General features: G+C 44.8%; 1 protein-coding gene across 1 annotated transcript in view; it reads right to left on the reverse strand.

Moving 5' to 3' along the window:
- PRDM16 (PR/SET domain 16) overlaps positions 1-14364 on the reverse strand; it is a 345680-nt gene that overhangs the window by 30327 nt on the left and 300989 nt on the right. Inside the window, exons 6-8 of the mRNA XM_056332565.1 lie at positions 7887-8085; positions 3011-3158; positions 2349-2502 (exon numbers count right to left, since the gene is read on the reverse strand). Coding sequence (XP_056188540.1) covers positions 2349-2502; positions 3011-3158; positions 7887-8085 — 501 coding nt within the window. The remainder of the gene's footprint in view (positions 1-2348; positions 2503-3010; positions 3159-7886; positions 8086-14364) is intronic.

Here is a 14364-nt window from a genome sequence, read left to right on the forward strand (position 1 = left end):
AAGCAGAAGGATACGCCAGCAGCCATGTAACGCACAAGTCCCACAAACTCCTTCTGTCCCTGCAGGCTGCTCCTGTGCTTTGCCATCACCAGGGATGCGCTGGCCACGGGACCCTCAGCGGGATGCCAAGTGCCGCATCCCCGCAGGCATGGCCAGCTGAACCCAGCACAGCCGGGTCACGGCTGCCTCTCAGGTTTGATACCCTCGGTCCCAGGATGGGTGAGTATTTTTCTTGTCCTGCTCGTCTATTTTTTTAAGAAAATATTTTTAATATATATTTTTATAAATTTTAAATATTTTAATATATTTTTTTAAAATACATTTTAAATATTTTTTAATATTTAAAACCTTTAGGGTTGCGGGAGCGACCGTGTGTGTCCAAACAAACAGGCAGGTGCAAATACTTCCACGTGTAAAGATACCGCGAGTAAGCTCCCTCTCCAATTACTAGTAATATCTGAATACATGTCACATTTGGGTGGATTTCTTTAAAAGATGCTTGTCTATTTTTCTTCCCAGAACAAAACTACCTCTTTCTAATTTTAATCATCTCCCCTGCCATGTGCCAAGGGATGCTATATTGTGGTTTAGAAGATACGCACAAGTTTATAACAAATGGCTCGTCTGCTTAAGCAGATTCTACCACAACTGAGTGCTCTTTTCTGAGTTTTCACTGGCTCAACACTCTGCTTGTGGTGGATGCACTATTTTTATTGTATGCATTCGCAATATTACAAAAAAGAAGTTATACTGTTCCCATGTAGCAAAACTTTATGAGAAGACTAAGGATAACGAAAGCCAAGTCTGCCAAGGGAATCAGTTTCTGGTTTTCCCTTTTCCACGCCAGAATGAGTTGCTAGATATAGATGATGCTGCATAAAATTCCCTAAAGGAAAGTGCTACGGATACGACAGCAGACATCATCATTCTAAAACAGGGAAAACTGGAAAACATTTGGTGAAATCTCCAGTTAGAGAATGATTCAGTAACCCTGCATGTGATGTCCCCTCTTGCCATCCTGTATTCTGCAGCAATAGTTATGGGTTCAGGGTTTTTTTTAATGACAAGTATAATATTGTGAAAAACAAACACACACACACCCTCCCCCCACCCCAAATCCTTCTCTTCCACGGAATAGGAAAGAAAAACTCCAGCGAATCCTGCCTCACGGCTTCCCTGAAGTGGCTAATGGATTCCATACTCAGGCATGTGACTCCACCTGGCACATCTGAGCTAGGCAGGATCAGCCTCCAGTTGTTTCACACACTGATTTAGACTGACAACTCCCTAATTCTTATGAGGTGAGAGTGAGGAGATTATGAGAAGAAATCATTCATCTCACTGCAGCGATACTATGAGATTCCAATTATCTCTTTCATGTGCCCGTCATCAAATGAAAGATTGCATCAAAATGAGCAATAAGAGTATTTTTTCTTCCTCCACTGACACCCATCTGATTATCTCAGAACACGTTAATGAAACGAGTCTCCCAGGATACTCTTGCATACTGTTCCCATTATACCAACAGGGAAAAAAAGGCAGGAGTGGGTTCAGTGGCTTCCCTACCGTAACATCAAAGCCTGGAATCAAACACAGATCCTGTCCTGTGCTTGAGCTACGCTGTCTGAAGAGTGCCAGGAAGCAGTCCCGAAAGTTTCTATAGCTTTGTTGTGACACAATCCACTTTTCTGCACAGTTATCAAAATCCAATAGGTGCTGTGTCAATTAAAAAAATATACTACCCCAAGAACGACAAGAAATGAGATGAATGGCTCTCAAGGGAAATGAGAAATATTCCACTAAAGAGAGCACTAAGGACACAGTTAATCTGCTATTTATTTGGCTTCCAAGCATTATCTAGATGAAACATGCAGTAAATAAAGAAGGCAAAAACTCTTTAAAAAACACCTTCTTCTTGTCTCTGTGACTATTCCAAATTCTTTACAACAGCTACAGGATTTGAGGCACCCCTGAAAAACATTTAGATCAGGCCATGTCAGCTATTTATTTATGTCACCAACATGAACATTCCAAAATTATTAAGGAAAAAAAGACGAGAGAAAGAAAAGATATGAGAAAATGGCATCGCTAGGACTGCTGAGAGACTCAGCTTTTAACTTGTCAAGAAAGTCAAAAACTGCCATGGATGTTTACTGAAAAAACAGGGAGCATAAAAAAAAAAAAAAAAGGGGGGGGGGGGCGCGGAATTGCTGCGGAATTTCATCTTGTGCTCTGACCTATAAAATTACAGCGGCTGCTCGCAGAGGGACAGCTAGTACTGGGGGGCCCTGCAGGATACGTGCAATTATAGCAAAAGCCGGAGCTCGGTGATGGCCGTGACAACTTACATATGAAAGGTTTGACAGTGCTGTGAATGTGCTTGTGTTGTTTGAGGCCAGAAGAGGTGGCAAAGGTTTTGCCGCAGTCGGGGCAGGCATGTGCCCGTGCGCCCACGTGCTGGGATCGGATGTGCCGCTGGAGGTTGCTGGGGTCCGTAAACACCTGAAAGAGAAAACACCTTGAGGAAGGGGAAGCACAGCAGTAGGGAGAAGAGCCCGTATGTCAAAAGCGTGACTTTTTGCATTTACTTTTTTTGGTATGTCTCCACCACTCCTGGCTTTGGGAGAGCGGGGTATTCACCTCCCGCTGCAAACACCTAATGAACCGAGCAGGGCTGAGCTGTGTCCTGCCAGGCTGCCGGCACCGTGCAGTGCTCCCAGTTTAAGAGCTGTTTGCTTGCCCACATCTGCCCCACGCAAGGTCACCGCCGCCCCGGCAGCCTCTCCAGCACCCGGGAAAAGCCCAACGGCCAGTGGCTCGGGGCAAGGCTGAGCTCCACATCCAAACCATGATGCCGGGGCCAGCTGAGACACCTCTCTCCCTGTGTCACCAAGCCAGAGCACCAAACCACACCAGCACGGGTAACCCATCCTCTGAACCCCTTCCCCCAGGTCCCAGCACACAGCCCCCCAGGCCAAGCTGCTCATGGTAACCGTGTCCTGCACCGTACCTTCACACAGTTTTCACATTCAAACCGTTTCCCACTGTCGTGAGACATTTGGTGACGAATCAGGTTGGATTTCCAGTTGAAAGCCTTGGGACACTGGTCACACTTGTACTCCCTCTCCTCGGTGTGGATTACCATGTGCTGCTCCAGGCTGGGGAAGAGAGACAGGCTGACCTCGCACAGCAGCCCCCAGCCCCCCAGCCGGCGGCGAGCGGAGCCCAGCTCCCCGCGCCCACCTCAACCTGGCGGGCACTCGCTGCCAAGGCACATACCGTTACAGAACTCCTGCCCCATATCGGGGAGGTTTGAAACCCAGAGAAGCAACTAGAGATGGTGATAGAGAAACAGGCTGCGAGCCTGGGGGGTCCGGGGGGGTGGGGGGGTTGGCCAGGACCGGCTGCTGCTGCAGGGGGTGAATGCAAAGGGCTTCGTGAACAGGGGGTGAGCAGCATGTCGACAGGTGAATACGATTTCTTTTTTTTGCCATTTATTTCACAGATGGAAGCTGCCCTATTCCGCCTCAAAACGTCACTGTGTTTTATGGTATTTCTTATTAAATACCCGAGTCCATTTACAAGGGGGAAAAGGAAGGTAAAGCCAGACCTGACCCCGCAGGTTCCTGAAGGGAAAAATGAGCACTTTGTGACCAAGACTTCCATGGCATCCCCACAGGGAAAGACAAGATATTAGCTGTTGCTGCTGAGACTATCACATTGCCGTTTTCATGGGCACAAAGCCCACAGCTTCCCAGAACACAGCAACTTAACATTGGAAAGAAACATGATAAGGTGCAAACACATTTCACTTCTAAATGTCAGACATCTTTGATTACTTAACTCGGCAATTGCGACTTCTGCCAACTGGCAGCCTCTCCCAAACCGGGAGGATGATGGCAAACCGAAGCGGCTGCTGAAACAAGGCCACGGCGGGGATGGCTTGAGAGCCAGGCGTGGGGAGCTGCGTTATCCCCCACACAGCAGCAGGCAGCTGAGCCACCGGCCCCGGCGCGATGCTCCGCGGAGGTCACCGTCAGTGGCAGGGGGGCAGGGACGGAGCCGGGGAAACTGTTCTGCTGGGGATGGAGTGCTGTAAAATGTACCGAGTGGGCTGGAAATCCCGCTCGTCTCAGGCCAGCCCCGAGAAACAAAGGAAAAAAACTGTGTCCTTTGCTGCCGTCAGCGTAGCTGAAGGAGAGTTACAAATACTCCTACTTACTGTGAATTCTGATGGACAAACACGTGAAATCTACTACTGCCTGAAATCCCCTACAGATCGATATTAAACATTCCTATGGAACTTTAAAGCATGGCTGTATTTTTTATAGGAGCATTAAAACTAAACACTACTGGAAAATCCTGCCAGTCTTCATTAAATGGTACAGGACAGCTTCCCAGCAGATAACCCCTGGGCATTTCCACAGAGCCTGAGGGATTTAGAAACCTCGAAACTGATCCAGCCTTGACACATCCACAGGACTGCACTGCTCTGGTTGTCCGCAGCTGCCTACGGGGAGCCGGTCCCCAGCGGGACCATACGCCGACAGGCACCCCAGCACCAGCCCGCGCCGAGGCGGAGCAGGATGGACCTGACGCTGGCATCCTCTGCAATTCCCAGTGTAAAGGCTAATGGCACGGGCAGCTGACTAGCACTGAAATCTTTGTGCCCTGAAGGCATTTGCTGGCCCAGGAACAAGGGCAACCTCGTGGAAGGTGGCTCCATCACAGGTGGGCTTGGTGCGAAATGCTACATACGAATCCAAGCAGCCACCAGCCTGCCCCTTCCTTCCTTCAAGTCAGATAGTTCATATTCCTGAACATGCCCCTTACAAACTGCCAATTCACTAATTTTAAAGAAGCAATATTCATTTTGCTAAAGAAATGGTGTTCTTAACACTACAGAATTTTTTACACGTACAAAGAAATATATATCTTTCATATACATATACAAAAGTATGTTCCTGTTAACTGTGATTTATGAGCTTATTTAGAGCAAATATGGACAAACTAATAGGCTGTTTAGAGGCAAGTGCCTACTGGGATTAGCAAAACATTTATTTATTTAGTCAGCTGCTAAATGCTCAATTTTAGTTCCCCAGTGGCCCTCTTGATTTGATCTGTATTAACTTCCGAAAAATTATAAGACCATCAAGGTACTGACTGGATATAGTCTGTGTTTCAGTGTCTTTCTGAGAACATAAAATGCAGCAGATCGATGGGGGAGGGATAGGGGTGAACATTCTCTCCCAGCTCCATCAAGTCCATCAGCATGTTGCTGACTTACATCTTTCCCCTGTCAAAAACCTGAACTTTATATTATTTGCTCAAGAAAACCCCAACGCAAAAGTTTGGAATCCATCGTCTACAAGGCAAGGCACCCAATGAGCCCAGGAGCCTCTAACCACTCCAGACATTTTCCAAGCATACAGGTCTGTGGCTCATGACTCCAGAGTATTTCCATCTTCCTTCAGTTGGAGATACCTTAAAGAGGCCCCTCCATCACCTAGGGGTGCTCAAAAGTTGGGAATCCATGCTAGCACACACATGGGCTTCTGCCTCAGGCTCGAGATGCTTGTGCTGAGCCCACCGATGACCGGTGGATGCTCTGCCACATCTCCTTCTTAATCACTAGGTCTGTGAAGTAACTGTTCAGAGTGATGATTCAGAAGAATCAAAATGGGAAGAAGGTCCTGAAAACAAATCGGGACAGGGCTTCTAAAATGGGTGTTCTGTCCTTGGCCCTCCCCAGGGTTTTTGACCTGACTTTGAACAAGTCATTTGTTTGTCCCTCCTGCCTACCGACACTGAGAAGCAGTGCCTGCTCCGGAGCCCTCCGCTCCACCGCCAGCGATGCTCGCAAGGGGAATGTGCCCCGTGCTGAGCCAAGGCTTGGATGGAGTCCCGGTCTGACCTACCCTCTCCCCCCCAAAACCCGAGGGAAACTGGGACCTTAACTCAGCCGCATCATTTGAACAGCCAGAATTAGCTCCGCCAGACGACTCTGAACATCTTATTCACAGGGATGTGTAATCACTAAAGGGACTTTTTCCCCTTAAAATTTTCCTGCTTCTCTTAACCCCTGCAAAACAGAGACCATGGAAGTCCAGCCCCCGGGGGCAGCCAAGGAACGCACAGATGTTACAAAGAGGAGAGGACCCATACATTTCATAGGGGTATTTCCTGAATTAACATACGAACTACAGAGTGCTGGAAGCTAAAGAGGAAAAAGTTTCTAACACAGCCAGAGAGATAAAAGAATTGGAACTTCCACTGAAATCATAGACATTTAAAACATTTAAAGGATGTTCTCCTTTTCTTGTCAGGTAAAGAAATTAAGAGAATTGCAGCCTCCTAGTAGCTAATCAACAACGTAGAAACACAGGGTGAGGAATAAAGATAGCAAACTGTGCTACCAGAACGGCTACACAGCTGTCACGGGCAGACAGTATCTATTACCAACCCCTACAACACCCACAACACAGCCAGAGCCAAGCTTTTCAATACAGATAAACTAGTGGAATGTTCCTTCTGTTTCACCTTTCTCTGTTTTTTTTAAATCAGGTTTTTTTCTTCACTTACGTAGATAAAAGAACTGAAAGCAACAACATAATTAGGTTCAAAATGACTAATGCTGGTGAACATCATCTTTTTAATTTTTTACCTGAAATGAAACAGACCTTATACTGGCTTTAAACTCACTGGTTTTGCTCTACTTATATAGCACATGGCAGAGGACTGCCAGTTCTCACAAGGTTGTAACTTGCTGCCTGTGGTGTTTGTTCATCTAAGAAGTCAACTGAAATGAGTATGTGAGAGCTTCAGCCTCCGGTAAGCAGGTAAAAGTCGAGTCCTTATGCTGCGGAGAAAACCTTGAACTTATGGCCCAGGAGTTGAAGGCTTAGGATGCATATAAACACAATCCCAAAATGATGAAAAAAAACCCCTTCAACTTTTTAAAGCTGACCCCTACGATTTAACTCTTTGAGTCTCACATTGCAAATGAACCAGAAATCTCAAAGATCTCTGCTTTAAAGCTGCAGTGGAGTACTATCATGTTATGCTTGAAAGATGCAATTTTTAAGTTAAAACTTACTGGGCCAAATAATTTTTCCTTTGTAAAAACAGTTTAACTCTTGTTTAGAGTTGCCTTATAATAACAATTGAATAATTACTGCAAATAAAAATATCAGCAGGAGAATATGCTATCTTCTTTTTTCCTGTTCACATTTCCATTACAAAAATGCTTGGTGAACACAAAATTTTTTCATGAACATTTTCTTTCTTTAAAAAAAATGAAAACTGAAAATTTGATTGGCATAGAATTTTTTTAATTGCTTCTGCAGAAGCAAATAGGAGCTCATGACCACATTAAGAGTTCTTAGTGTAACAACACCTCTTTATACCCGCTGATCTCAAATGACCAAGAATTACAAATAAAAAAAGCCCTCACACAAATACTGGCAGAACGTAATGCCACTTTTTTCCCTCAGAACCATATCACATGGGAGCAGTTCCTGTGAAGATACTAACCAGGTCTATCAACCTCTCTGTCACAGCCCTGGAAAAGTCAGAGGGAATTCAGAAAGCAACCACTTAAAACTTTATATTGCCAATAATCTGTGGATGCTTCTACCAAGGAGTAATGCAAAGCATCACAGTCTATGCAACAGAGGTGAAACCCAATGCTGTCCAACAGCTAATGACATTGAAGGATACTAAAAACAACATTCCTTAACCCCAAGGAGAAAGGAAAGGCATATCCCTCAAGCTGTCCTGAGCCGCCCAGCTCCCACCTCGGTCCCACATTTTCCATCATCAGACATGACTGCGCAGGAGGAATGGAGAGGGGCAGGTCAGAGGAGGCTCTGGCCATTTTCTGGTACCTGTATTTATTGGGGAACATCCTCTCACAGTCTTTGCACTCATAGACCTGTCCATCCCCAAGACCTTCTTGCTTGATCTCGTCATTCAGGGTCTCGTACAGGGAGCTGACAGCGTTACAGGCGTACTTCTTGTGTCGCCGCAGGTCGAGCTTTGACTGAAAAAGTTCATCACAGTCCTCGCAGCGAAACGTGTGCTCTTCTACAACAGACAGAGAAAAGGATTTTGACTTGTGGATCAGGCAGTTCAAGCAAGTCTAATTATTGTACCCAATGCTGGGCTTGTAAAGAAAACATAGTATTCTGTGAGGATCTATCAAACAATCAAAGAGGAAATTTGCAAGTGACAGGAGAGAGAAACCAAGATAGGCTGTGCCAGCAGATTGCTTTCACTTTAAGCATTAAGAAAAAAAAAATAAATCACACAACCAGTTTTCTGTGTGTCGTGGCTTCTGCCAAGATACAGAGACCTACAACAATTAGCAGACACATGAAATACTGGGGCTATTCTGGAGCATTGCGCTTGTTTGCAATGGGTTTTTTTGAAAATACGAATGAGCGTTTCCTCAAAAGGGGCTGCCAGGGAGAAAAGGAACAAACCACGCTCATATAAGGGCAGACACTGGGAAAAGCAAATTGCCACAGCACAAACCTGGGGAAGCTCCTTTCTGAGAAAATGTCTTTCTAATGCTACCCTCTTAACTCGTCCCACACAACTGCAGAAGCACAGTGCGCCATCAGACCTGAGGAGTTCAAAACCAGAGTACCATGGAAGAAAGGAAAGGGAGCCAAATTCTTTGTTGTTGTGCTGTTTGTATTAAAAAAAAAAAAAAAAAAAAAAAGATCTAATGCACATAATAAATTACTGTAGTCAAGGTCAAACAAATTAAAAAGAGGGCAGCTATTATTAAGTTTACAAGGCAGCATCCTGACCACAGTGCCAAGCCAAACAATCAGCTCAGAGCTGTAAATTTTCCAGGAGAACAACCTCTGCGAGGGAGTTGGGAAAGCTCTGGGTTTCTCCACCCAGCAGCCAGCTTCAAACAGCAGCTCTCCAGCCACCACTCCGTCACCGGTGCCGTGCTTCCCTGTCCTCCCCTACCCCCACCCTCCGCACTCGGGGGCTCTGTTCCGTGTTAAGCTCTATTCTCTTCTTCTGATCACTTTACTGTCAACAGGAAAGCCTGTGGCAAAACGCACTAGCTCAGAGGGAAGAGTGGAAATATTCTAAGAGATGCAGCCAAAAGCCGATGCTGCCACGGAGCTGATCCATCCGCGAGCGTGGCCATGCTGTGGGAAGGGGATGACGGGCGTGATGCGGGTGGCACTCGCGTCTCCGCGGTTGCTGCTGCGTCTCTGTGGCTGCTTCTCCGCCTGCAGCTGCTTTCAAAACTGGCAGCCTTTTGGCAAACCCTTGGTTTAAAATCCCCCGTGCACTTGTTTGCCCGAAGTTCTGCACAGTAACAACAACTTAGGCTGTGCTTTAAGGCCTGAAATCGTGTTTTATATAAATCAGGGTTAATTTTGTTAGAAGTGTGGCACGAGTACAAGCACAGGCAGTGTCACACCCCGAGACCGCCGCTCCCCCGCCTGCGCTCGGGCAATAATCTCCTTTCTCCGTTTCTCTCAATACAGCCTATTTAAACTCAGGCTGTGGTTTTCAACCCGTGCCCCTGCACACCGGGGAGTCCGCGACTTGCTTCTGCGGTGACTAAGACAGACAAGATCCCATAAGCTGCTACAGCAAGCTATGTAGGCAGATGAAACCCAAAGTGGCCCACACCTACACGGAAAGTATCGACATGCCCACAAACTGGAAAAAGTCAAACACAGCTAAAAAAGAAAATATCACCAAGACAAAATCAGCGCAGCCTTGCTATTTATCCAAGCGGCACGTCTCCTGGTACTATACCCCATTTACACAAGGAATTAATAAAATACAGAGATGCTACAGGATTTCCTGAACTGCAGAAGAGAGGGATGTAAAAAGAAATACAATCCAGTAGGTCATCATTTTCCTTTGCTGGGGGTGGGGGGGTGGGAAGGGATTCTGACTACTAAAGGAGACCTACAGGAAGAGAACACACATATCTTTCCCATTTCACCCAGTTTTGACAGATCGCATACTCTGAAATTGCTATCAGCAGCCTCACAAGGAGGTGGATCAGGCCCTGCTCTACTCCTTAGAGAAATTCTGTTTACTTGCATTTTGTAGAACAGTACTGATACATATCTCATGTGTTTTGTGTCCCCAGGAGGGGAAAACTGGAAATCAGGACATAAAAACTACCTAGCAGTATTGAGAGACTGTGTATAAACTACCATTAAAATAAACCAAATTACTTTTTAGGAAGAGAAAAAAAATAAAGAACTGTAGCATTATGGTACGTCTTGTTATTGCATTTTACTTGTAACAACAGCACGAAGCATACAACATTACCCAGCAAAATTTAAAGTTTCATAGGCAGATGTTTATGGACCGAAAACATTCTCAGTGTGACAGCAGCAAGCGAGGGGGGCAAGGGCTGTGATTAGGTGGGTTTAGGTACCTTCTCTCCCTCCACACGTCCCTAACTCGGGTGAGAAGAGACAAGCCTGACAGCATCAAGTGTCCCCAGCGCACGCACTGCATGGGCTGAGGCAATAATCTCATCGTGCCATCACTCCTCATTATTAATGAATTCACGTTAGCCCTGGAACAAGTGTTTTATCTGCTGCAACATTCAGTTTTCATAGTCTCAGACGTCAAGGCATACTCAGAAGTGTCACTGGCACTAATAAACATGACCTTACTTTTGTTCTCTTTCTGACTCCTAGAGACGTACGTGGGATGGAAGTTCCTTTGACTCATGCAGCCCACTGAACTGTAGAGTAACAGGATAAATCCCTCACCAGCTCCAGATAATGTGGAACTGCTCTGGTGAAGTGTTCATCTGCCTCAGAATTCACCCCATGAATCAAATGTTTCTCTTCTTCACTCTTTCATAAATAATGGCTCAAGGCAAGAAGGCTTTTTTGCGGAGGTGACTGAAAGCCCTCCAGACTGGGAACTCCCAGGTACCTTCATCTCTTAAGAAGCTCCTGCAAAACTCCCAGCATGTCTCAAGCTCAAACTGGCAATTCCCCAGACCAGAAAACTTGGAATGGAGGAAACAGATTTAATTTTTTTCTTTTTTTTTGGACTTCAGAGTCAATGCATCTAGGTACCTTCTGCAAACTCATACTAAATTCTTTCTACTTCAGTTTGAGATTTACACAATTAATTGCATCTTATTTCACCCAAACTATCCTCTAGGAACCAGAAACTCACCTTGAGTTTGGAAAACTACCCACGGAGAATAATTTGCTGCATACCTGGCTAGAGATGGACAATTGCAAGCACCCCCTCCCACAGCACACATCCTGATCCTGCACTGCCTCTTGCTATCAATGGCAGTAACATCATTTTTTCCTTTCTATGAGATTACAGAGGAGGCAGGCAGACAGACAGACAGACAGATGAAATACATTAATAGCCTCAATAATAACTTTTAAAGAGATTCTGCTTCTAATTCTCCTTGGCCTTTGTCAGCAGAATTACAGATCTCACACAGATCACACACAATATAACATGATCCTCAGCCAGTAAAAGCTGGTGTAGCTACATTTATACAAGCTGAGGAGCTGCCCCTATCAGCCTTCTATTAAGAGATGTAAGAAAGAAGACAGCTCAGCTGAGGCATGTGCATTTTTTGCTTCCGCATTTGCATACTTTCAGAGCGGCTCAGATTTTACAGCTCGAGCCCTCGCATGTCACTAAATTGAAAAAAAACAACCCCGTCTATTTTGTACAGGCTCATGCTTCAGTAACAACACCCCTCCTCTTCCATCACCAAACACAACCACTTTTTCTATAGGTGGAAAAGATGGACAGCAAGAAAAGAAATGCATGTGCTTCTGAATATTTGGGTGTAGAAAAAGAAATTTTTATCGAAAAGAAAAACTACAGAACTGACAAAAGTATGATTAAAAGCCTTGTAGTCCCATGTTATTCATGTTGCCACTGGTTGCAAACACTGTTTTGATGTTCAGACAGATTAAACAGAGGCAGCACTGACTGGCTGGTTGAGTAGCTGATTATATCATATCAATATCCAACGGCCATCCCTTGGGCATCCCCGTTTCTGCACTTGGGAAGGTCAGACATCACACTTCTCAGGAAGTACCGCTGCTGTGCTGGGAAAGGAACTGACCTGTAGCCTGAGAGCCAGACCATCACCCTGCAGAAACGAAACCTCAGCAACAAAGGAGGCTCAGGACTAAACTAAGAAGACCCGGTATCTATTTTGTGTCTTTATATCAGACATCCAGTTTGCAGACTTCAGATTCATTGAAGTTTGTTTTTTTTCCTTTCTTTAAGCACCAAAAAAAAAAAAAAAAAAAAGGCCCTTCAAAACAAGTTCTCATTAAAGTTTTCTTCTTCCTTTCAGCACCACAAATGAAAATACTGCCGTTCAAAAAAGGTTGCTAGTTCAGTATCTGACAGGGAGAAGGGGATAAAAAGAAAAGGAAAACCCAGTTACAAAAAAATTGCTGCCTGTTCTCTATGTCTTGTTTGTCAAATCTATGGTTATATGTGCCTATCTTAAGTTCCATCAGTAACACTCAGGACAAAGCAGGAATGTAACAGAAAAATAAATCAGCGCCTAATAGCTTTCAGAGAAACCAAGGGGAACACAATTATGTGGCATCTACATGCTAATCTACCAGACTTGAATCTCAAAGGAGTTCAAGTGCCCTACTCAAAATTCCTGCAGTGATAAGGGGTCTGCTGTGTTTGGCTGGGGTTTGGATAAAAGATTTTTATGATAATTATCTTTGTGTGGAACAATTTTGCATTTTCTTTCTTGTTAATTCAGAATCAAAATGGGGGTGCGAGGCAGCAGGAAGATAGCACTGCTGAAAGTAAAAAGTATTAAGAAGTCAAATGTTTAATGTTGGCCTACGATCATTTGAAAGCAATTATGTGGCAAAAGCACTAGACGTTACCGGGAAGATACAGATAAATGTTACATAATGACAAAGATGGAAAACAAGGAGCACTTTCTGCTTGTTCGAACAGAAGCCTATTAGAAACAAAAATGCAAAACAGTGGTGAGTTTCCTTTCTGATTTCTTCCTGACATCAAAAAACCCCCCCTGTGCGTTACTCCTTCACTGTGAAAACCAGAAACTATTAATCTCTCTGTGCTGGTCTCAAGAAAATTATTAACTTTTTGGAGGAGAACACTGAAAAAATCATCCCAAAGCTGATATCTCAGTGAGACAGTAGCTACGGCACTGCCTGCCCATCTACTTCACCCACTGACCTTCACCAAAAGAGCTTTCAGCAGCACTAATCCTCAAACCACCCATTTTTTTTCAGAAATATTTCACACTATTTATGCATATCGTAAGTATGTGCACTCTGAAAGAGTTTCACTGCAAATCTGAAACTGAAATTTACAGGCACATACAGAAAATAAATGTATTGTAGGATGCCCAGGTGAGACAACTCAAGTTTCAGCAATTAATTATGTCAAACAGTATTTCCAACTAATAGCTTAAAACCAACTGGTAGATTAATAATATATTTCTAGAACTCAGTCACCAAATAATAATGAGAAGCCTGCAACAGCCTCTACATTCAATGAATGAACAGAAAAAGGCGCTGAGTAATATGCCCTAATAATCTTGAAAAAAATCATGTACCTTTTACATTGTTCTCTAACTTTCACTGTCACCAAATGCCAAGGAAACTAAGAGCCCTAGAAAACAGAGCAGAACTTTTCGAGTCCAGACTGATTTTCATTTAATTTAATTTAATTTCATTTCATTTCATTTCAGGATCGGGAAACCTACCAGGAGGTCAGGGTTCTGCAATGCTCTGCCACAGCAGGGTCCTGTGCTCATCTCAGGGCTTGCAAACAACCATTTTAAAATAAGAATCTGCATTTTTTGATTACTTTAGACATGCATGTGGTGTTGCTTTGTTTTTATAATAATTTTGGGAATGGTGTAGCCCATCTTTCCTAGTTTTCCCAAGAGATCACTTCTGTTGCGCAGTGCGCATTGACAGGCTCTGTCACTGGCAGGGAAAGAGCTGGGATACAAACATCAGTCAGCGTCTCAGATGAATGCTGAGAAAAGCATTCTAACAAAGGGGGGGGGGGGGAAATCCTGGCAGCACTCTGGGATTGCCAGACTATTTGAGGCCACGTGTCCTGCTAACCTGCTCTCCCACTGCTGACAAGAGCCAGCAACAGCTACTACAGGGAAGTGTGCAAGGACCCTGCGAAGAGCAGGTGAGCAGCGACCCGTCCGCAGGGAACGCTGCCTCCCAACTGCCTCTTCAGGGAATCAGCTCCGCCTGCGCTTCCTTCCCAAACCCCTGAATTAGATTTGTCATTTTACTGTAGGAATTCTGGCTATTCCTGCTTCTCAGTACCAAATGCTTCTCCTCC

The sequence above is a fragment of the Falco biarmicus genome, chromosome 3 (genome assembly GCF_023638135.1).
Source record: "Falco biarmicus isolate bFalBia1 chromosome 3, bFalBia1.pri, whole genome shotgun sequence".
NCBI classification, from domain to species: Eukaryota; Metazoa; Chordata; class Aves; order Falconiformes; family Falconidae; genus Falco; species Falco biarmicus.